This window comes from Pituophis catenifer, unplaced genomic scaffold, assembly GCF_029215685.1.
Source record: "Pituophis catenifer annectens isolate HBS135680 unplaced genomic scaffold, rPitCat1.0.hap2 SCAF_2, whole genome shotgun sequence".
NCBI lineage: Eukaryota > Metazoa > Chordata > Lepidosauria > Squamata > Colubridae > Pituophis > Pituophis catenifer.
Window position 1 is genome coordinate 76,917,938 of NW_027256882.1, and position 25,097 is coordinate 76,943,034.

The 25,097-nt window shown below is 36.3% G+C and overlaps 1 protein-coding gene across 1 annotated transcript; it reads left to right on the plus strand.

Moving 5' to 3' along the window:
• Positions 1-1,825: 1,825 nt before the first annotated feature.
• PTPDC1 (protein tyrosine phosphatase domain containing 1) lies at positions 1,826-19,174 on the plus strand. Its single transcript, XM_070933653.1, has 9 exons — positions 1,826-1,901; positions 7,470-7,641; positions 8,397-8,477; positions 8,669-8,787; positions 9,530-9,667; positions 10,909-12,059; positions 13,102-13,287; positions 15,597-15,707; positions 19,058-19,174. The coding sequence occupies exons 1-9, from the start codon at positions 1,826-1,828 to the stop codon at positions 19,172-19,174; spliced, it is 2,151 nt and encodes a 716-aa protein (XP_070789754.1).
• The last annotated feature ends 5,923 nt before the right edge of the window (positions 19,175-25,097 follow it).

The window sequence follows — 25,097 nt, forward strand, 5'->3', positions numbered from 1 at the left end:
TTCACTGACTTTTCTTTCATATATTTGTTTTACAATTCAAATCTCATTCATTCAGTAATGACTCTGTGTCTGTGTGTCAATTTTGATTATTAAAGTAACGCTGAATACAAACTAAAATAAGAGAGAAAAGAGAAGAATGAATAAAAAGTGAAAGAAAAATAAGGAAGTGACTTCCAACTTTCACTAAACAAATATATAGTAACTCTCCACCCCCTCAAAGGTTACAGACAGTTATTTTTTTAAATTTCATATTTCATCTCTGATATAAACAAATACATAGAACATATTTTCTGCCCTCGTATCAGCAGAAAGTCCATAAAGGGTTGCCTGAAGTAAGCAAGTTAGTTTGGTTTATGATCTAGAGCAGTGTTTCCCAAACTTTTGACATATGTGTACCCCTTCTATAATTTTCGTAACGCTGAGTACCCCTCATAAAAAACATATGCTTTAATATGCAGTGGATATTCCCACGTAATCCCCACCAAACTCCGGTGCAACGCGTACCCCCACCAAACTCTTCCCGTACCCCTGGGGGTACGCGTACCACACTTTGGGAAACACTGATCTAGAGTCTATGAGCTCCAGTCCTGCCTTAGGCACGAAGGCCATCTGTATAGATTTGGGCTTCTCAGCACAATTCTCCTCACTGAATTGTTGTGGGGAAAATGAGGAGGAAGGTGTATTATGTGTATTTGGTGCTTTGAGTTATTTATAAAAATAACAAAGTTGAGATAAAAATAAGTAATTTGTTGTTCGAGATTGAACTCACCCAGCATTTTCAAACTTATTGTTCTGAAAGTTTCTAATAGCTTAGAAGTACAGATAGTCATTATCTGCATTAATGCTGTTTTTTCAGTAAACATTCAAAGTTACGACAGTGCTGAACAGGTGGTGGTTACAACCAGTTTAGGAAGTTTCATGATCATGTGATCGCCATTTGGGTGCTTGGTAACTGGCTTGCATTTACAATGGTTGCAAAACCCATAGTCACATGATTATGATTTGCATCCAGAACACAGGTGGGTTTTTTCCCATCTTCTCCTTGTCTGGAGAGATTCCAAAGAGCTGGTTTGCTCACCTGTTCTTCATTCTTTCTTGTGGTCCACTTTTACAGAGGGGTTTTCGGTTTTCTTTTCTTCCCCTGGAAGCCCATTTTTGTATTCACTTCCTATTCATTCAGAATCCATTCATTCTTGACCCTTTCTCTCCTTGTTTTAATGCACATATTTTTTTAGTACTGCGTTCATATCTTCTAGCAGAATAATAGTTTTCTCTGAATTAGATTTATCAAAGCATTACAATTTATTCCAGAACTCATCTTTAGCTCTTACATTATCATCATTTTCACTATAAATGTAACTATCACTGGATTCTTTCTTTTATTTTTTTTCAAACTTTAATTTTATTCTTTCATTCATAATTAAAGCTATACCTTCATTTCCTGGCGTATACATGTCCATCAACACCATTCCACAAGATGAGACTTCCTTCAGTTGGATCTATTGCATTCTTTCTCTTTCTCAGAATTCTCATACAATTCTGTTAATTTTATTTTATTTGTTAATCTTATTTACCATTTATTTTTCTTATATTCCATTGGTCAATCAAGGCTTTCATGTTATTTAGTAATATAGGTAGTGTAACATTTTTAACACTAAACTCTAAAGAAAAGGTATGTCAGCAGTTAAAACACTTACAAGCTGCTTAAATATATTTGACTGAAAATGCAGATCAGTTGAATCTGATCTGTAGGGCTGACACAGACGTGCACATTCATAGAAAAACACATGCTTATTGTTAAAATTTTGTTCCTACAGGTACTGCAATGGCTGCTGGAGTCTTATTGCAAAATGAGGCACCTTACTGTTCTCTGATAATCAGCAGCACAACCATGAATACAGGTAATTACTTTTTTAGTAGATGACATTTAGTGGATAGGACCAGTACTGGATAATAATAGGGATGAGCTATTTAATTTATCTAAACTCTGAATGCAGAGCTGAAGCAGATTGTTTCAAGTAGATTTTATAGTTCCATCAGTTGAAATAGGATTCAGGTAAAGAATCAAATAAAAAACATGAACAGATTTTATGAATAATTGGTCACTACTAATCTGTGCCAAAATTGCTACAACCTTTCACTTTTGTTTTAGGATTCAGTGGAGGAAAGTAAAGGAGTCAAGTGACAAGTCTATAGTGGAAGTATTATTTCTAAGCATATAACAGCTTATATAATACAACTCCTGTCATTTTTTACCTTCAGTTTTCTATGAAGGTATTGCAAATCATAATTCCTATTTTTCCTCTTCCTGAAAAAAAAAATCCCTACAAGATGAATAAACTGTTTCATTATATGTAGGCTGCCAGTATTCATGCTGAATGAAGCCCGGCGTACTGGCTCTCTGCTTTGTCTTGCATGGATAAAACTGTTTATGTGGACAAGACAGGGAGCTAGGTCTCGCTAATTTGCCCTAAACGAAACTGGTTAAACTGCCTCATGCCTTCCTTCATTGGGTAAAACAAAGGACAACTGAAGGACCACAGCTCTTGTAGATGATCCAAACTTGACAATGGAAATGGAGTAGGGAATGGCCATAATTTTACAACTTTCTTACCCAATTTGAATGTTATCAACTGTTTGGCAAATATCTCATCTGCATATCTTTCACTTCTCCCAATTTCACAATGTTCTGTTCAACTTACTTAATCAGTCTGTTTTCTGAGTATTAAAAAGTTATTATTTGAGTAATATGCGAGAAAGCAAAAATTTTCTTCACTTATTGCAACACAAATGTTTATCTTTATTGATACTTAAAAAACATTTTACTGTAGATTTTAACAAAAACAAAACCCAATGTGATAACATGACAGTTTTCCTAATAAATTTCTTAGCTATTTAGCTTGTTGTTTTTTTGCTTTATATATTTTCAACCTTGATATCAGGTTGGAAAATGAGCAACTGCGTCAGAAGGAATAGTGAAATAATTCTGTATTAAAAGGTTAATAATGACAACAGAGGAGAACAAATATTCATTGTTACGATTTGTAATTCTGATTCATCTCTTTGGCAGAAGCTTTTAAGATCATTGAACATTTTTACAAGTAATATAATCTCTTTGTGTTCATACAAATTTCCTATGACAGCTAAAAATTAAATTGGAGAACTAAGGATAATCTGCACTTATATGTGTTCTCTTGTCTCAAGATTAGTTTAACAAAATAATCATGATTTTAAAATTCATTTAAACCAAATTTGTTTTTTTGCTAGTCCAAATATAGTAGCAATTTCAGGTTTATTATTTATTTCATGCAATACATTCCTTCTTTGCATAATCAAGAATGTTAAATTGAACATTATGCAAATAAAAAAATGTATTGCATGAACATATTCTGTAGATATCCAGGAAGATAACATCTAAATGCAACTTGTCTCATAAAGGTTAATAAATCTGCTTGTTTAGGTTTATTGCTTCATATTCTTTCCAGAAAAAATGACCAGTAATTGCCATCTCATTAAAATTATTACCTAACTCACACTTGGTAATTTTGTGGAATGTTATTGTATGCGTGAAAACGACACCTTTTATTTTTGGTTATGGATTAAATTAATAGGTTTGATGCATAATATGAATAACATTTTTGCCAGCTGAAAGTCATATTGTATTCATTACAAATACTAAATGAAACAAAATGAAATGGGAGTGAAGATGTGAATTTATAAGTGGTATTAATAACAAAGTCATATGGCACTATAAAAATTGCCAGGTTAGCATGGTGGTGTCATAGACTCGAAAGGGTTACAAGATTTATGACTTAGCTGATCTGGTCCTTATCTCAATATTTTTAATAATTTTGATTCATACTAACATGAACTAATAGGTTCTGTAGCTTTTGATGTGAACTGCTTATTTATGGAGCATTACAAACATTATGTTAATATCTGATCCAAGATATTTTGTTGTCTGATGTAAAAACTCCAAATAGTGTCTGTAATGTTTAAGTGGCAATCTGATTCCAGGCTAGTCTATTTTTTAGAGGAATAAGAAATAATGTAACTTGTGTTACAGTATGTCTAATGCACTTAAGTTGTTCTTTAAGCATTACTGCCTCTGATATTTATGTTTTCTGTACACCCTCAATAACTTGTGCTCTTATACAATTTGGAACCTCTTCGTAGCAGAGTCCCTATAAATTAGGAGCAAACCAAAGTTATCCTGTATCTGCCCCGAGTCTTCTATTGCATTTTATAGTTTTCTATGGAAAGTCCTTTTAAGCTGCAGTCTACAATTAGAACAACTCTATGGTATATTTTTATCTATTTTGCCACTGAATATTTTACATGACTGCTGAAACCCAAGAGGGATTTTTTACATTTACATTTTACTTTTTTTAAAAAAATAAAGCTTGATTCTATTTATACCTTGAGAGATTGATTTGTCTCCTAAAGGAGTAGGCTAATTTCCTTTGCCATATGTTTCAATGAATAAGGCTAGGAGGCAGTACTATAGAATTTATTTTTCCTTTTTTCCTTTTGACTTCATTTTTGTCATTTACTTATATAGATGCTTTGTGAGTCCTTTGTGTCTTACACTGCAGGATTGGGAGGGAGGACGACAGGAAAAAGTACCTGCCCACCCACCAAGGAGATAGATAGTGGAGGTGAGAACTACCAAACCACTTCACTAAGTCAGGAGGCAGAAATAGAGCATGCAGAACCCAAGGAGTCCTACAAAGGGAGCTTTGAGATTTTTACCCTATGAGTTCAACCCAGTTCTGCCACTACAATTGTGAATAATGCCATGATTCTAACACAGCGGTTCCATAATGCCTGTTCAACATAGACCAGTGTTGGAGAACCTTTTCGGCACTGAGTGCTGAAATGGGAGAGTGCGTATCAGAAACCAGATTAGCAACTGCCCGGTGTGCATGCGCGCTCCAGGAAGATGTTCTTCCGGTTTCCGGCACACACATGTACACCGGCCACCTGGTCTTCCGGTTTCTGGAAGGAATGCGTGCACGAAGACCACTGGCCTGTGATGGCAAACCTAAGGCACGTGTGCCGGAAATGGCCATCTCTCTGGGCATGTGAGCCATTTCCCGTTGTTCTTCTGGGTTCCGGCACGCCGGCCAGCTGGGCTTCATGCACGTGGGAGTGCCAGAAACCAGAAGAGCAGCCGCCTGGTGTGCATGCACACACCAGGAAGATGATCTTCTGGTTTCTGGCACACGCATGTGCCCTGGCCATCTGGTCTTCGCATGTGCATGCATGACAAACTGGAAGACCAGGTGGCCAGTGCGCATGCGTGCGCCTGAAACAAAAAGATCAACTTCCAGGTATGCGCATGAGCACCAGGCAGCTGCTCTTCTGGTTTCTGGCGCTCCTGTGCTTATGAAGACCAGCTGACCGGCGCGCCAGAACCCGGAAGAGCAAGGGCGATGGCTCGTGCCATGTGTGTCATAGGTTTGCCATCATAGACATAGACATTTGTGAATTAACATCCCAAAGATTCTGAACCTTTAAAATCCTTGTCTATAAAGGCGAATCACAACTTTCCATCCCTTAATATTTTGTACCTAAATGCATTAAATGTGCTTATCGAGTAGATTCATTGCAGTTGGTAGGTGGGGCAGATATAATATCTGATAGACCTAAAGTCTTACTTACCTAGTTCGTTACTTTAAAAATGTTGAAATGTTGTATATGGAGGACCTTGTAAAGATTGAATTTCAGAATATTCATTCTGATTCTTAACAGTTTCCTCCACATTGATGCTCTGACAGGAGTACATTATTTAGGGTACTGTTTAACTTATGGACCAGGTTTTAGATAAAGAAAAAAATCAACGCTCAATTTCTGGTTGACGGTGTGACTACATTTCTAGAAAAAGCTGTGATATAGTTTCACATTTTAAAACTTGGGTAGTATGTAATATTTGTCATTGAGTTATACTTAAAACATCAGTTTCTTCAGAAGAATATAGACAGAAATTGAAGTAAAATCATAGGACTATTATTCCATGAAGTGTATAATTTTAAACAGCGCATTTTAGTTGTAAGTTTTTTTGCATGGTGGTCTATGTAACCTAGAAACAAAAGCTAGGAATTCTTTTTGGTATTAAGTGCTTCCAGATATTGACAGAATTACTTTGTTTAGTTTGGTGCTCCATCAACCAGCAATAATTTATTCTCTTATGTATCTCATAAGATAAGCAATAATATTGCTTGTGTATTGCATTTTATTACTGCTGATTAAATGTATGTGAATAATAGACTGGATAGTCTTTCAAACCCTACTCTGTCTTTGTAAACTCTTAATGCTAGTGCTAAAAGCAAGATGTATGAGAATTGCTTTGCTTACAAAATGAGATGACACAATTTGGGAAGGAGAAAAGTTTGTTCAGTTATAAATGTTTCTGCTTTTCATTTTACAGTCATAACTAAGTTGCTTTTGCCTATATTTACATCTTCATTAATTTGAGATTACTTGAAGGATGCCAAGTTCTAAGGGTTTTCTGAAGAATAGACTATACCTTGTGATGCTAAATTCAGTTCTTCAAGTTCCGGGATTCATTTCTGTTCATAGGAAATAATTTCAGAATTTCTGATCCATTTCAGAATTACCTGCTTCGAGCGATTCTAATCCTCGTAGTAGAAAAATTTGTTCTGCAAAAAAATAAAAAATCAACGTATATAGAATTTGGTTGCCAAAAGGCGTAGCTGCCATCAGTGAGTTCATTGTTAGTTTCTATGGAGACAGAAGCCTATTCTGAATGGCTGTTAGATCTTACAGAAAGATGCGTGCCTCTGTATAAGTTCAGTACTGAGCAAGTGAGCTTTCTCATTCAGCTTCATCCTCTAGCATATCTTAACTGCCGCAAATAGTGGGTGATCATGCAAGGGTCACCCAGGAGGCGCTTGGCAGTGAATATTTTTAGCAAGTTTTTTCAGGGCCGGAGACATTCTTCTTCTGATCCTCTCCTCCGAGTGCTTCAGAGGCGACGGAGCTCAGTTGTAGAGGTTCTCTCGACTTCTACACACAGGGTTATGGTGGCTATTTCCTCTGTAAGCCCTGAAGATCTAAATGCTGCTTTCCATGAAAGAAGAAGTAAAGTATTGGCATTTTTATCATTCTAATATATTAATTCTGATCTTCTTTAATAACTAAGCATTTTAAGTTGATCACATCACTTAATTAATAAAATAGTACTGTATCACTTTTAAGCTTACTGTTTTTATGAGTTTGTTTATAATGTGAACAAAGATAACGGCCGTTATTAAATGTTTCTAGATCATGAGATGATCCTTCCCGTATTAAGGAAATATTACATATACAGACATCAAGAAAGAAAAGTCTTACTTCTTTGCAAATGTTTTTTTTTTTGGGGGGGGATTTAGTTTATCTTTTTATCTTTGTTTTTCAGAATTGATTTTTGTTGGAAAGTTTTATTTTGTCTTGCCATTGGATTACAGGAAGATCTAGACGTCCAACTGCAAAATATACAAAAGTTGGAGAACGCCTTCGTCATGTTATCCCTGGTCATATGCAGTGTTCTATGGCGTGTGGTGGCCGTGCTTGCAAATATGAAAACCCAGCTCGGTGGAGTGAACAAGAACAGGCTGTTAAAGGATTATATTCCTCCTGGTAATATACAGCATTCATTCATGATACATTTCCAAAAATGTTACTTTTGAATATCTTATAAAGCAGTTCGTAACTCTGTTGAACTGATTTCAAAAAAATATGCTTAGTATTAGATTATACATTCAGTGAAAGAAAACAGTTTGATAAAGATTTAGGCAAGAAGTGTTTCAGAAATGTGTGTCCATGAGCTTAATGCTTGAAACATTTATATGCTAAAACTGTTGGTTGGATTCAAACAAAGGTCAATTGTTTTCATCTAGGCATTAATCATACGGATTGCATTCTTCTGATGTTAACAGAAACTAAATTCAACTTAATCCAATATGTTTTCATCTGAAACATGGATTTCATTATGGATATCTTTATTACAGACTTAAATGTAACTAAGATTCAAATGTATTGATCATGTAATTGAACTGAAATGTTAAATTAAAAAAACCAACTGAATATAATGAAAGCATTGTCAAGATGCTTGACAATGGGATCGTTTTATAAACTTTTTAAAAGATCACTCTGAAGAAAGATAAACCATAGATACACGGTGTTAGCTGTGTTTTTATTATCACCATATCTTGACATCTTATTAGCACTCTGTTATATAAGTATTTTATTAAACAAAGATCAAAAGCATTTCACCGTTTGAAAGCACAGCATATAAAATATTATGATTAATTTGCTAAAATAATTAAACATGAGAGATGCCTGAGACATACTTTTACTCCTATTTTTTATGTCTTCTTCCCTCATCTCTTCAGGGTAACAGATAACATACTGGCTATGTCTCGACCCTCCACAGATCTTATTGGAAAATATAATATTATTGAACAGTTCCAAAGGTAAAAGAAATTGGTAACAAATTACTAAAGTTCTTATGAGACTGAAGCTCATCTTCCCCACCTCCCCCCTTCCCTGCATTTCTCAGATCATTTGTAGCAATTTATTCTGAAATAATAATAACATGGGATGCTGGTGGAAAAGACTCTGAAGACTCATCGTCAATAATGCATCATCTTTTTCTTTGCTTAAGATGTGATATAAAAACAGTAATTAACCTCCAGCGTCCCGGGGAACATGCTAGCTGTGGGAATCCACTGGAACAAGAGAGTGGTTTCACCTATCTTCCTGAAGCCTTCATGGAGGCGGGAAGTAAGTTTGCTCCTGCTGCTGCTGTTCCTGGTTAATTATAAAGTGCGTTGCTTGCAGGCTGTTTCTACCACCTACTTCTAAGGTTAAAAGCAGCAAGTTGAGGAATGTTTATTGACGAAAAAATAACATACAATAACATACAACTAATGAGGATGTAGAAAAAGAGGGCGGCTATCATAAATGACTAAAGCATCCATGGAACTGATAGCTAAATTATGAAAGTTGCACCTGGCAATATCTGTAACAGTACTAGCAATTATTCACCAAAACATTACACAGATTACACAGGACAATAGGCATATATTCACTAGCAGTAATTGTGTGTATGTCACAAATATGTTACAGATACATATATATCTACTTAATTAGCATCTCTTTCACAAAAAGAGTTTTCCACACTGTCCAAACAAATAGCTGTGTTTGACTATTTTGAAAAGGATGTAATTAATTTAGGAATACTGAGCGTGTATTTTTATATACTATCTAAGTGCATGTACATACATACTGTACACAGAGAGAGACTAATACATTCCCCCGTCATTGTATAAACCAGTTTCTAAAGGAAAAATCCTGCTGAATTTGGAGTGTAAGATTGGAAAATTTAAATTTAAATAAAAAACATTCCACAATATGGAAACATAATTCATTCTCTTTTACTGCAGATCTTAGGAATGTCATTAGGATATATTTGTGGTTGCACTGTTTGGTCTTCTAATTATAATGTTCTAAATATTTTTTCTAGTTTATTTTTATAACTTTGGATGGAAGGACTATGGTGTAGCTTCTCTCACTACTATCCTCGATATGGTCAAAGTGATGACTTTTGCCTTACAGGAAGGGCGAGTAGCTATTCATTGTCATGCGGGACTTGGCAGAACAGGTACAAATATGCAACAACTAGTTTAATTAAAACGTATTTTTCTAAAATTCAGCTTTGTACGGTATGCATTGCAAAGTCTGCGCAAACTACAGGTAGTCCTCAACTTACAACTATTTATTTAGTCACTGTTTAAAGTTATGATGGCACTGAAAAAAGTGATTTATGACCATTTTTCACACGACCATTGCAGCATCCCCATGGTCATGTGATCAAAATTCAGATACTTGGCAACTAGCATGTGTTTATGATGGTTGCAGTGTTCCAGGATCATATGGTCACCTTTGCCGACCTTCTGACAAGCACATGGGGAACCAGATTCACTTAACAACCATGTTATAACTTAACAATTGCAAATATTCATTTAACAACTGTGGCAAGAAAGGTTATAAAATGAGGCAAAACTCACTTAACTGTCTTGCTTAGCAATGGAAATTTTGGGCTCAATTGTGGATTACCTGTATTTGCTTGCTGGCATTTCTTGGAATTTTTCTTTGAAAGTGGCCCATGCCTCTAAAGTGCTTTTTGAGTTTAAAGAAGAAATTGAGAATTAATTATAAGAGCATCTATACAAATTTAAAGAAATCTTAGTTTTCAACTGTATTTCAAAAGAAAACAGAACTTTGGAATACAGAATTTAGTTATTTCAAAACTATTATTCAAAGGAATAGGAATTCTTTAATGCCCTTAAATAGAAATGTAAATATGAATGCCTTCTCTCTCTCTATCTGGATACCTACCATTTGGAAATACTTGTTTGGCTATTTATTTTTAAGAATTTTCTTACCTCCACTTCTAAAGCAGAGAAAACATTTGCAGGAAAGCGTAACGTAGCCTTCTTTGACCTTGTTTTCTCAGCAAATAAAATTCTATGCTTTAAAACTCTTTTCCCATCTGTGATCTCTGATTTTGTGTGCAATTTGTTCATAAAATCAGCTGGTTTAATGTATAAGTTTCAATATATAATGTTTGTATATATAAGGTTCGTGTTTAATTTTAAAAGTATTTTAAGTAGGTGTGTGTGTATGTGTATACACAGTATACACAAACCCACACTTAGAGAAAGAGAGATACAGAGAGAAAGTGTGTAATTTAAGTTTTACAATTGATGGGAATTTATATACTGATAGATGTCTGCTGTGATGTAAAGAGCATCCATGTGTTGTTGTCTGAGTTTATTGTTGTTTTATTTTAGACTTTACCTGAACTTGGTGATTAATCTATTTTTATGTGTCACTTTCCAGGTGTCTTAATAGCTTGTTACTTGGTTTTTGCAACAAGAATGACGGCAGACCAAGCAATCCTTTTTGTAAGAGCAAAAAGGCCTAATTCTATTCAGACTAGAGGACAGTTGTTGTGTGTAAGGGAGTTTTCACAGTTCTTAATTCCACTCAGAAATGTTTTTGCCATCTGTGAGCCCAAAGCACATGCAGTGACTCTTTCCCAGTACTTGATCAGGCAGCGGCATTTGTTGCATGGATATGAAAGCAGAAATCTCAAGCATGTGCCAAAACTTATCCATCTTGTTTGCAAATTGCTCTTGGATTTGGTTGAAAACCGGCAGGTAATAGAGGAAGAATTAATAGATATACCAGACCTGTCAGCTGAAATTGAGGAGACTGTTTCTCAGTTAGCTTCTACGGAGCTTGATAAGGAGTTGACAAGACAAGACAGTAGTACTTCAGAGCCATTCTCTCTCTCAGGGTCAAATCCTCTTCATCCCAGGGAACACGAATGTGATCCTCTTTGCAAATCGAGGACAGCTGATTACTTTTTGTCTCTTAGCCGTTCCAAAAGGCGCCTTAGCTATAGTGAATCAGATTTAAGAAAAGCTGCATTTATCGCTGAGCAAGGAGAAACTCTATGGTCAGTGCCTGTACAAGTGCCACTCTGCAACAAATCTAACCCGCCAAGCAAGGAGGACCACTGCCAGGCTCTTCACATTGAGCTAAACCAAGAAGTCTTAATTCGTAACACATTTACTTTCTCAACTCAGGGAAAATTTAATCCAGGAAAAAATGAAGACGACTCTTCTGCCTGCCATAGATCTAGACATACAAAAAGAGTACTGCGTAGTAAAACCATTTCTTCAGGCCTTGCATGTCATCAGAAAGAAAAAGAGGACGACGAGGAGGAGGAAGATGAAGATGAGGAACTAAAAGCATTGAACTATAATTTTGTGAAAAAGGACATTTATGGTAGACGAATATCTGAAGATTCAGACTCTTCTAAAGCAGAAAATGAGATCTATGATCTTTCGGAAACAATCCCTCATATCATTGTGCAATCAGAATTAACTCAAGAAGCACGAAGAATTTTGGCAGCCAAAGCTCTGGCAGGTCTGAATGAATTTATGGAAGCAGAAGAAGTGAAGTCTAAAGTAGAAATGTGGCAGGTATTTCATTTTGTAATATTGTCAGTGATGTGTATATTAGGTAAACATAAAAAGAGTGTCCCTGGTTAGGAGCAGTTGATATTTTCTATTTCCTAAGCTTTAAGTGATGAGCAGTAAGCAGCCAGCCATCTTGTATATGTGTGTTTTCCTTTTGAATAGGAACTAGGAAGTGCAGCCTAAAATTAAAACCGGAACAAATATTCTGCACTCCCCCCCCCCCAACTTTTTAAATAAATGCAGTGTAAATTAAAGGTAAAACTGCACTTTGTGATGCAAACAGTTTTTTCTTAAATGTCAGTGTGGGGACAATGTATGTATATGGGAAAGAGTTGGAAAAAATGGTCTGAATTAACCCTTCTTTGTCTCCTGATTATCTTGTGTAAAAGTCTGGAGAATGGAGAGATTAGGATATAGACTTGGCACTAGAGCATGAACAATTTTGCAGGGAACGTTCTTTGGTAGAACTTGTGGCTTTCGTGCCCTTGGCTCTTTCAAAGTCAGGGAGGGAGACATTAACAGTGTGCATTCTTGAAGGACTCCCACTGGCATTTTTGCTGTCTAAAGAAAACAAAGGAAAACTGTCTTTTGCTTGGAGTGATTTACTTTCTGGGGAAGCATTTGTTATATGATACTAAGACATTTGCTCTACATTAAGAAAGGGTTAAGCATTCTGTGCCCATTGATTCTCTGACAGAAAACAGAAATGATCTCTTTCTATAGTCTCATTTTCTTGGCACACAGATTGGGAATACATAAGCCACACTTCAGGTGTTGGCTTATGATCTTAATCACCTGAAGGAAGGTAAGGCTCCTGCCACTGTCAGTAAACTAGAGATTGTCTGAAGCAAGAAGCCTGTAATGTATAGGGTTTCTAATATATTAGAATGAACATGGAGAACAATTAGGCATACAACAGGTTGTTGTCTTCAGAATGTCTTCTCTCGCAGTTGTTTTTGGCAAGAAATAATGCAGTCCTGTCTTAAAATCATGAATGTAAATGCAATTAATAGAACATTTATTTAAATGTTTTTTCTTTTGTTAGAAAGAACTGAATACTCAAAATGGAGCCTGGGATAAAATATGTGCTGAGAGTGATCCTTTTATTCTCAGTAATTTGATGTGGTCTTGGATAGAGCAACTTAAAGAACCACTTCTAACCAAAAATGATGTTGATGTGTTAGCAAAAAATAATACGGATTTTCAAGAAGCATTCAAACTGCTAGAAAAGGTAAACAACATATGTATCTTTTCACATTTCTTGGTCAACAACAGATTCTTGCTGCTTTCATGAGAACAATGAAAGCAACTGCACCAGGGATGGGTTCTACTTACCTTTACTACCGGTTTGCAGTGGGGCCGCGCACACGCGCTAACTTCGCTCGCACGCACACATGTTCTTCTGCGCAGAAGCATTTTGATGACGTCGGGGTCGGTGAGCGGAGCCTCCCGCCGGTTTTACTACTGGTTCTTTAGAACTGGTGCGAACCGGGGGACAACCCACCACTGAACTGCGCCATTCTAACATATGCTGTTAATCTGGAAGCTCTTCTCCTTTTGCACGTGTGATGAGTGTTGTGACATGCAAAACAGTGGCAAGTTTGCATTGTGATGTTATGATGTTGCTTTTGTCAGCCCAGATGAAGCAGCTTTCATATTTTTCCTGCTTCTTTACAGTATGTGAAAAATGAGTGATTTATTCATGTGTTTGTGTATGTTTATCAGTCTGGCTTTCAGTGGCAGAAATGAGCTGCATTGACTAAAAGTATAATATATACTTGCTTTAGCTAACATTTAAAACCAATTGAAATATAGGAGCAATTGGATGACCTGTTACAGAATGAATGGGAAGCAATTTATTCTGCTGATTAAATTTTTAATAGATCTACAGTGAGGTCTTCTATTTTAGATAACTGGTATTTGCTTCTAAGCTGTATCTTATTATATTAGTGACATCTCTGGTTAATTACATCATTCTTTATCATATATTTCTTCAAAGGTAGTTTTGACATCTCTTTCGAGGCATTTTTTGTGCAGAAAAAATGAAAATAGATTTGTTCTTAATTTTGTATGAATGATGAACGAGCATTTATATTTATTTCTTTGACTTAATGTTTTTTCTGACCTTTATAATTCCTTCTTCTCTTTTAGTAATATATAATGATAGATTGAGAGCTCATTGGTCTAGTGGTTATGGCCCTGGAGTAGGAATGGGGAAATCTAAATTAAATCCTGATTTATGCACAGAAGCCAGCAATATGACTTTGCGCCTATCCTCCTCTGTCAACTCTAGGAAGAAGACATGGCATATCACTTACAAAACTTTATAGACTTTCCATGTGATTGCTAGGAGTCAAATCCGATTTGAAGACAAAGTAAAGAGTGGAGGAGGGGTATGGAAGCCATCTAGATTATCTTGGGCTAATCACAATATCTTTCTATGATGGATGGGTGGATAGATGGATGGATGGATAGGATAGAACAGGACAGGACAGGACAGGATAGATATAGCTACATTGATATGAATATAGGAAGTCCTCATTTAGTGATTGCCTTGTATTCACAGTTATCATGGTGATTAAAAATTAATTTTACAACCAATTCTCACATTTCCGACCATCACAGCAAAAGGATAATTGAAGTAAGATCATAGTCCTAGTCATAGTTTCACTTAAAGATTTAATGACCAAATTGCTAGTCCCAAGTATTGTTGCTAAAGGTCTATCTGTATGAGACATATCAAGAAAACTCATTACTGTATATTCTATGTCTATTGTACATCATTTTGTTTGTACTGTTAGCTAAAATTGTCCAGGAGGTATGGGCTGGAAGAACGGAACAATTCTTGTCTAGTTTATTAGGTGGTAATACTATTGGAGCACTTTTAGAAGAATTGTTACTTTTTGCTTATTGCAAGATTTTTCTGTAATCAGATATATTTTTAAACATTGAGGGATTGCCCACTTAACAGAGATTTTCAACAGTAGTGCTTTGGAGAAGCCTCATAGTAACAGTAACATGTAAAAAGGGTGTCTCTTTTTGTATGCTCCCAAATGGATGCTTTCTCTTCCTTCAGCAAAGGATTTAAAAAGCATTTCTTTAAATGTTCCTTCTAAGCTGCTAGTAATAGATTACCAGGGTCCTTTAATTATCTTACTGATTTTAAATCGTACTATCTTGATGACATTTGTGGAAAGGAGTAATATATGTTTTAACAAATTTAAGTAAATACAGTTCAATATCAGGTATGCTTAAATGAACATTCTCCAATCGTACTAGCTTTTTGTGAATGAAAGGGCTCTTGTGAATCAAGATCAGGGGGAAGATATGATTCTCTCTCTTCAGACCTTCTTCCGTGGTCGACTCTCTTTCTACACATTTTCAAATGGTAATTGAAGTTAGGAGTTCTCCCCTTGCATTTTTCATCCAAAAGGTCATCTCCCATATTTACGTCTTGCTTAACTTGGGTTGAATTGTATCCTATTTGTTTTCAGAGTTGCTCACTAATAATACCTAATAGTCTGATTTATGCTTCCTCAGGGAAAATATCATACCATACTATGTATCTTAAACTGTGTGGTGAATTTGCAGAAAATACCAATAGATGTGGAAGAGCTGCTGCTTAATCGTGCCATTAAAGCATTCACCAAGGCAAGTAGCATATGTGGCCTTTTGTTATAAATACATCAGCGGCTGCTGATCAGCCTACAGTACTTTCCATAATCCTGATGATAAAGTATTCAAACGGTTATTTCTTGCCAGGAACTTAAATTGTCTCCTCCTTGTACTGAGACCAATTTATAAGTGGTTCCTTGTCTATTTAAGTCCATGGAATAATGAGTATCAGCTTCCTATGGAGTTTGCCTTATAGCTTATAAATTATAGCAATTTATGTAAAACTTTGAGAAACGGAGTTATTGAATCTTGGATCATTTTCAGTCTGAGGACAAATGTCAACGTTCCAGAAAAACCCCAACTCCAAGTAAAAATGCAGAAGCAAGCATTTTCCAAAGTTCTCTTTACTAGAATAGGCAAACTGGTACATCTGGGAAATCCCGAATCTGAAAAGCCCGGGTTTTCCTTCAGTTAGTCAAAGCTCCCAAAACCACCCCCTTTCTCCCCAATCGATCACATGCTCCAATCAATGTCCGTTCCATCTCGACCCAGCCCTCCGACCACTCCTTCTCCAGATGCTGGATGCCCTGACCTTGACCGACAGGAAGAATGCTATTATGTATACTAACCCCCTCTCCTAAATCCCCCCTCCTACTTTCCCACACATGAGGAGGTGGCAGCATTGAAGCTTCCGGCCTAATGGCTTCCAAAGCTGACAACAAGTTTATGAGAAGAGGAAAAGCGGTATGATTTGATCTTCCATGTTGCAGGCCGTTGCAACATTGCAATATCTGAAATATTTGTAAACAGTGTACAAAGTATGGATAAACTTTTCTGGACACATTGCATTTGTGCTCTTGCAATTACCTCAACAAAACATGTCAGTGACTACAGTTCAGCACAATCCTGTATAACCATTCTTTCTAATACTCTGGATTGTCAATTTAATTTTTCCCCTTATTTTTGTGTATCTATTGTCTGTTACAATATGTTGAATTTTGTTTGCAAAGTTATTTTTGCAACCAATTTTCCTGCACTTTTGTAAATCTCTATATATTTTTAAATATTTCCTTCTATAATTTTTAGGCAGATTTGTATACATGTGGCAAAGTGCCTTGAAAAATTTGGAAAAGTGCAGATATTGAAAGATTAAATTCCAGTTTGGGTATTGATTCAGAAATATAAGCAAAACATACTTCACCTCTATTTCGTGCATATGCACCTACAATCTCTCTCACATCTACAGACATGATTATTTGGAGAGAAGAGAGATGGCCATCTGTTTTCTGTCAGTAAACCTGGGGCGCTGGGCTAAAGCTTGAAGAGACAGCTTGGTGTAGTGGTTAAGGTGCTGGCCTAGAAATCAGGAAACTGAGTTCTAGTCCTACCTTAGACATGAAAACCCTATGGATGACCTTGGGCCAGTCCATCTCTCTTAGCCTAATCCATCTCACAGTGTTTTTGTTGAGGGAAAAACAGAAGAAATAATGAGTATTAGGTATGTTCATTCCTTGGGGTATTTATAAAGTAATAAAGGCGACATTTAAATAAAATGTTTAAAGACATTTAAACGCGACTTATGGGGGCGGCATGGCGCTCCCACGTGACACCTCTCCTGCGCGAGCTGCATTGGCTTCCAGTGGTCTTCCGAGTGCGCTTCAAGGTGTTGGTTCTCATCTTCAAAGCGCTCCATGGCTTAGGACCCAGTTATTTACGAGACCACCTTCTGCCTCCGATAACCTCCCACCGGCCAACACGCTCCCACAGAGAGGGTCTCCTCAGGGTGCCGTCTGTCAGGCAATGTCGGCTGGCGACCCCCCGGGGAAGAGCCTTCTCTGTGGGGGCACCCGCCCTCTGGAATGAGCTGCCCCCAGGGATACGACTAATCCCGGATCTCCGGACCTTCCGCCGGGCCCTGAAGACTTTTTTGTTTCAGCAAGCCGGGCTGGGTTAAAATTTTTTTAATTGGTGAATTTTATGGGTAACGGGGTTTTAAATTGGAGAAGCCTAAGATAATTTAATTCTGTTTTAATGCATTTTAATATTTGTATTGTGTGTTTTTAATCTTGGCTGTTCACCGCCCCGAGTCCTTCGGGAGAGGGGGCGGTATAAAAATTAAATAAATAAATAAATAAATAAATAAAATAAATAAATAAATAAATAAATAAATAATGCAATAAAAAGTTTCATCTTCCTCAGCAATATGTTTCACTTCTACCCAGCAGATGGTTGATTTGCTGTATGTGGGGAAAATGATTAACAGTGGCTGTAAGTTGTTTGTATGGAGTCCAAAGTTTCAGTGAGCTGAAAGAATTTATATTGTCTCACTCTAGCACATCCAGGTTATCTTTCTACACATGGAATCTAAAGAAAGAATAGCACTGGAAGGAAATTCATATGTATACTTCAGTCATTATTACTGTTTATTTCGATATAACACATATTTTTAAATTATTTTTTCACACATGACAAGAGTCAGAATAGATTTATTAAAAATATACAAAATTGTAGCACTCACACATTTTCCCTTGTGTACAAAAACCAATTGCTTCTGCTTAGTTGTAAGAAAAATAAATAAAGTGCAATATGTCTCATTAACATTTGCTTTGATAAAGCATAGAATAGCTGAAAGAAAAAAGTAACTTACTAGAACTTTGAATAATTAATTCAGAAACAATATTTTACATAAAGCTCTCATTTTTCTGTTTATTAGTTTTGTAGCCATTGTAAAGTATTATATTGGAAACATTATAGATTAAAACTATATTATCTGAATGTTTTAGTATCAGATACTAAGTTCCTCAAGCTTTTTGGCTTTGTGGATCGGTGAGGGAAAGGGGAATGTGGTGGGCAAGCATGCGTGCACAGCTGCATTTCCAAAAGGCTCAAGGCCTGGAAGTGGGACGTGGCCCCGGGTTGAGGATCCCTGAGATAAATGACTGAGTCCTTGAGTTCGTTGAATCCTTTACATTTTATATTATTCTATTGGGATAAACCCTGATGTTAGAGATTGTAGAGAATATTTGTAGCTGAGATTGTAGATTTAGGCAGAGGTTTGTCCTCTGAGCTTGCTACTTGGCTCCTGGATGTTTCATTACCAAACTAGGTAACATCTTTAGTGGGTTGTAGATGAAGTGTCTTGTCCTGGATTCAGAACAAGAAGACTGATTGAGTCACAAGACTCATTGAATCACAAGACAGTGTATAAACACAAGACCTATATAAGCAAACAAGACACTTCACCCAAAACCCGCTGAAGATGTTACCTAGTTTTGTAATGAAACTTCCGTGAGCCAAGCAGCCAGCAAGCTCGGAGGACAAACTTCTGAATAAAACCCTGATGTTTCTTATGTTTTGTAAGATAACTTTAAGTTTGTTTTCAGCAGATGAACTGTGATTCTGAAGGTGGATCAGATGTTTACAGCATTTTAAAGAATGTTTTCAAACAGATACTGGAACACCAAAGACAATATATCAGTGAAGAAACAGGAAAGCTTTTATGAAGTTTACATTTCTATGCTACAATTTTTTGTAGTGTTAAAAAACTACCTTTCTTTCGTATCCCTTGTTTTGCATTAATTAAATTTCTGTTAATGTTGTTTATTAAATATTGGAAGGTTGCTTTCCTGTATATGTATGTACATTGTTATTTAATAACTTGCCATTTTTTGTGATTGTAATGAGGCATTTTGACTATTACATTAAAATGATATATAGTTTTTCAGCGATAAGTTATTGGTTGGATCAAAGAGAAAAATCCCTTTGTTCCAAAGTGGATAAGGTGATCCTTGCTGATTCCTCCTCTCCCATATGTCACCAAGAATCTGTTCAGGAGGGTTAGGGACAGAAGAATGGAGGTCCGTAACCAGTGGTGTTGGCCCACTGTTGTTGGATGGGGAATCAGCCTAGATTGCTTTTCCTTCACCTTTTTCCCCCAGCAGGGATGATCTCAGCAGCACTTTGTTAGGCTCCGTTCCCATTGGCTGAATGAAAGCTACATTCAACCTGCTATTTTTTCACATTGAATTGTTGCCATAATTCACTGCCATAATGTGCTGGTTTATTCAGTTAAAACTTTGTGTATTAAAACTTTTTAAGCTTAAATGTTGTTTACATTAGTAGTATTATGTTTTATTTTGTGATTAGTAAACATTGACTGATACAAATGACTGTTGTACAGCTAAATGACTTTTCCTTGGTAGCCGTAAAAGAATTGATTTTAATGCCAAAATAAATTTGTAGCAAAAAATATAAAGATGACTTAAAATATGAAGGTAGACAACTGCCAGCTCATAAATGGTTTTGAGAAAATTGAAACTTTCTATTTTTTAAAATAAAATACTGTAAATGTGAAAAATGAGATGTGTGTTATAGTCGCTCATTAAAAACAAACAAACGAATAAAGGAAATATTTACAGTAAAAAATATTCCTGGCTATTGATAAATCAGGGTTTCTTACTTCACTAGGTTAGTAGTCCTAGTTTGAGTTGTCCTCATGGTTATTGACATTCTTGATTTAGCTTTTCATTCTAGTTTTATCTTAACCCAGATAACTATTTAAATGAGTTTAAATACATTCAAAAATATCTAATGTATCTCTTTGTTACTTATAGAGGATCAGTACAAGAGAGACCAGAAGGGGATTTTATTTTGACCATGAGGCTGATTTACCAAAAATAGAAGATAATTTGCTATCTAAAAATCCTTGTCCAGTATTTTGCACGGCACTAATATAAAATATCCTGTTATAAGCAGGATTGATAACAAGAACCTTGATAAAAAGATATGATGGGAAACTTCCTGTGTAGATAATAATAATTATTATCTTCAATAACAATAACTTCAATAACATCTTGGCTTCTGTCATTACCAATTGTTAATACAGTTGTTGAGTCTAGAAATCTGAAAGGGACATGGAATTATTTTTGCCAACTAGAATGTAGTACCTCTGCAGGCAACTAGAAAAACTAGAAGATAAGCATTTTTCTTTGCCTTTCCCATAAATCTTGCTTCTGTTCTCATGAGATTTTGTCTCTTCCAACCCTTCCTGTTAATAGTGCTAATATATAACTGCACCTCTGGATGTGGAATGTAAGTCCATTGACTATTTTTTTTTAAAAAAACACTTAACTGGATTTTAACAGTGAAAATGGGATAAAAGCTATTTTTGTTAATCAGATATTACAGGCTCTATCAGACCCATAGCAGCCATATTCACTTCTATTGTAGTAGTAATGGCGGCGGTGGGAGGCTCTGCCCACCCGCCCGGACGTCATCACAGACAGTCTGCGCAGGTACGGAAGCGCTGTGTGTGAATGAAGTGAGTGCGCTCATGCACGCTCCCGATTCCAAAGCGGTGGTAACAGTAAGTGGAAGTAGTAGTAGTACTAGTAAGAGTTGTATGACATACATAAGAGATGAATCAGGCCAATTATCCATCTACTCAGGCATTCTGTGCTATTCAAAGGATAACTAGATGTCTTCTGGATACTCCCAAAAAAGGAGAAGGCAGCAATAGTCCTTCTTCATGTAATTCTAAATTAAGTAATTCTAAGGCATGTCATTTATGATTATGTAAGTAGCCATTGAAAGCCCAACACACCATCCATTTATGTAGTCCCTTCAAAAACCATTCAAACTGTTGCCCATCTCCACATTTCCATGCAGCAAATTCTGTTTTAATGATCTTTTATATAAACTACATAATCCTTAGTCTCACATTTAATTTAATGGTTACTTAAGTTTTACCGGTAATTTATGACAGGGAAAAACAATCCTTATTTATGTTTTTCATTTCATGCGAATGAATTTTAAATACTTCTTTCTCTTTTGTTCCAAACAAAAAAAAAAAAAAAGACTCAGACACTGCAGTCCATTCTTGCATAACAGCTACATCTATGCCTCATCAATTTAATTGCTCTGTTTTTGTACTTTTTTCAAGTACAATATCGCTTTTCAGAAGGATAGCCAGAAATTATATAATACTTCAAGTACTTACTGTAACCACTCAGTGAAATCTATACATCTGCAATGAAAGGAAATAGTTTTTCTGACGCAAATAATACAGTTCCTTTGATGTGCAATTGTCATATAAGGAAACATGCTAGACATTAGCTTTAAATGTAAGATAAACAAAATCACTTTAAACAATACATGTGATACGCAGATTTTGAAAGGGGAAAGGCACTCACCTTCAGATGCTGAATATATAAGCTAACATCCTTCAACACTAATTGCGCTCTCTGGAATTGTTGGCAATTATAGTTCAGCAATATTTGGAGGGAGCAAGTTCTGCATCTCTTCTAATCTCCTGTATTGAATTGGGCTTCAATGGATGTTTTGCTCTTGAATTAGGAAAGCATCCAGTTTTCCCCTCCTGTGTGCAATACCTTAAACATCCCTGGGGATAATTGCCACCTATGGTAGTTCTGGAAACTTAGGAGGAGGACAGCCACGCTAGTCTATGGGAGCAAAAGATCAGGAAGCTGCCAGCATCTTTTTTGACTAACAATTTTTAATAAGGCATAAGCTTTCCATAGTCCTGGAAAAAAAAAGTTGCTTGAAGATGTTGCAAATAGTTGCTATTTTTGTGCTATAAAGCACCTTTTCAAGAAAATCCCAGAAATCTCAGAAAAGCCACTTAGTGAACATTAGATGTGTAAAAGCACAAAAGTAGTGTGCTACTGAATCCTTTTTTCTATTATAAAACTACCACTGGATACTATCCAGTTATTCACTGAAATGAAAAAAATATACTTGGGAAGTGGCCAGATTATTTTCTTCTATATTTGCACTTCAACAGACGCCAGAGATATGCAGCATTGTTTTTGACATACATATATTTTGACAACCAATACTTATTTTTATTATAACTCTTAATTTAGGCTTCCACCTAAATTAAGGTGCCTTCTCAGAGAGACAGCGGATTGAGGATGCCATTAGCTGTGCTAATCCATCAACCCCCTGCTTAGTTGAACTACTTACTATTTGTTCTTTCTAACAGGAAATTTCAAATTTTCCTAAAAGGCAGAACAATGGGTTATATCCTCCAGAATTAGCAATCCTTACAATGGAACAATGGATGTTAAATTAATGATGATTACAGTAATATAAGTCCCATTGAGTTCAGTAGCTCTGTTCACTGATGAAAAATCTAGCTCCAGGTCATTGTAAAACCTTTAGTTATGTAACTCTTATTATATAATTTATCTAATATACAAATTTAATTTGCATTTCCATTATATAAAAATGGATATTTTAAATTCAGAATTCATTAGATCTTGCTTCTGCAAAAACTGAGGTGTTACTGTTGGCTTATGTTGCTATGGAGTTACTGTGAGAAATGAGTCAGAGTGACATTCTAGAATGTAACTGTAAATGTAGCTAGAAAAGAACATTACAGTTGGTCATTATCTGTTTGAGTGCAGGAATATTATGGAGGCTTTGGTGCAGGTGCTGTCATGTCCAGTGTGCTTAGAACTGTTCACTCCCCCAGTGCTGGTCCTGTCTTGTGCACATAATTTCTGCAAAAAATGCCTGGAAAAGATTCTCATTCTCCAAAATTGTAGCCATGTCAATGGGCATTTCTCTTGTCCTATGTGCAGAAAAGTAAGTAGGATCTCATACTGCTATTGCTATATCTTTTTACTTTTCCAGACAAACTTGTTCTGATATTACTCAATGAATAAACTCCAAGAATTATGCTTTATCAAACAGAACAATCAATTACCAAGTAAATTATCTGTGGGAAATGAAACTTGAGGCCACACATCATGGAAAAATTATTGACAAAAAACCAGTTCAAATCCAATGTCCTAACTAGTGCAAGTGAAGAAAGTCCCTCATGAAACTATCCTTTGATATGGTGAAATGAAGAAAAAAAAAAGTACTTTCCATTGTGATAAAGCCAATTATACAAAACCTGGATAGAACAAAAGCCAATTATGAAAAATCTGGATAGAACAAAATTATGCCCTATAGAATGAAAATGATACAATAATTCACTATAATTTTAAGTTGGAGAGCACATCTTTAGGAAAATATCAAAATGCCTTTTTATGAGCCATACTTATTCATACAATCAATACAGGTAGTCCTCGACTTATGACCATAATAGAGTGTGCCCGTTATATTCATAAGTTGTTATTTGAGGTGCTTCCCACCCTGCTGAGTCACCATAGGCCTTGGAGCTGCTTCCTTTCTCTCTGGGTTGCACCCCCTCACCCCACCCCCAATCTTTGCTTGGCAAACTTACTTTTTTTGTAGATCACCTTTGAGAAAAAGCAGCTGATCTGCCACATGGCCTTCCTACTCAGAGGCCGCATGGTGCCATCCTGGAATCGGGCACCATTTTGGAAATGGGGCAGTTTTTGTGATCTGAGCATTGCAGCTGCTCTCAAAATGGTGCCCACTTTTAGGACAGCACCACATGGCCTTCCTATATGGAGACTGCAGGGCAGATTAGCCTGTTCTCTTCCTGAAGTTGATTTAGGAGATCACCTTTGGGAAAAACCAACTGATCTGCCCTGGGCCTACCTATACAGTACAGTAAGAAGGGAAGCAGGGAAGGAAGAAAGATCAAACAGGGTACGGAAGCAGGTCCAAAGGAACTAGATGGAGGGGGCATTGCAGCATATATGTAGCTAGATGTAAGGGTGGGTAGCAGTGGTGGGTTGCCCCCGGTTCAGACCGGTTCTATAGAACCGGTAGTAAAACTGGCGGGAGGCTCCGCCCACTAACCCGGACGTCATCAGAAGTGATCTGCGTGCGGGCACAATGCGAACTGATAGTAAAGGTAAGTAAAACCCACCCCTGCTGGGTAGATGACCAAGAACCTGAATTTTGTTCATGATTGTGGGGGCACTGCAACAATTGTAACTTCAAGTAAAGATCATAAGTCCCTTTTTTAGCACTGTCGTAATTTTGAATTAACAATTGTAAGACTATCTGCAGTTTAGCATGCATTGCCACAAGCATACATTCCACAGAAGATAAGCTAGGTTGAAAGATTTGTTTGCTAAAAGAATTTGAGCATAAGGCAGGTACTAAAAGAAAAATCTGTTTATACAATGGCTTTGTTTCAGACTGTATACTTGAGAGGAGGAGGACTCATTGGATTGCCAAGGAATATCCTAGTGGAGAATGTTCTTGAAAAATTTAAGTATGAGCTTGAAAATCTTCATGTCAGAGAACAAGACCGTTTGTCTCAAATATGTGAGGAGCATGGAGAAAGCATGAATTTGGTATAAAACCATATTTCTGTCAGTAACATAATTTATATATATATATATTGTGTTTCTTGGAGGAATGTTCATTTTAAAGTTTACAGTTCACACCTGCCCACCCAACTTCTTCAAGTATAACTCAATGTAATGGAATTTTATAGCCATTCAGAATCATCTTGAGATGAGAGATGGGTGACAAATA

Bases quoted from the DNA above. Each gene is read 5' to 3' on its own strand.
- PTPDC1 (XM_070933653.1), top strand. From the start codon at position 1,826: ATGGCTGCTGGAGTCTTATTGCAAAATGAGGCACCTTACTGTTCTCTG. The intron at 8,788-9,529 runs GTAAGTTTGCTC...TATTTTTTCTAG, and splicing joins AGCCTTCATGGAGGCGGGAA to TTTATTTTTATAACTTTGGA. The intron at 9,668-10,908 runs GTACAAATATGC...GTCACTTTCCAG, and splicing joins TGCGGGACTTGGCAGAACAG to GTGTCTTAATAGCTTGTTAC.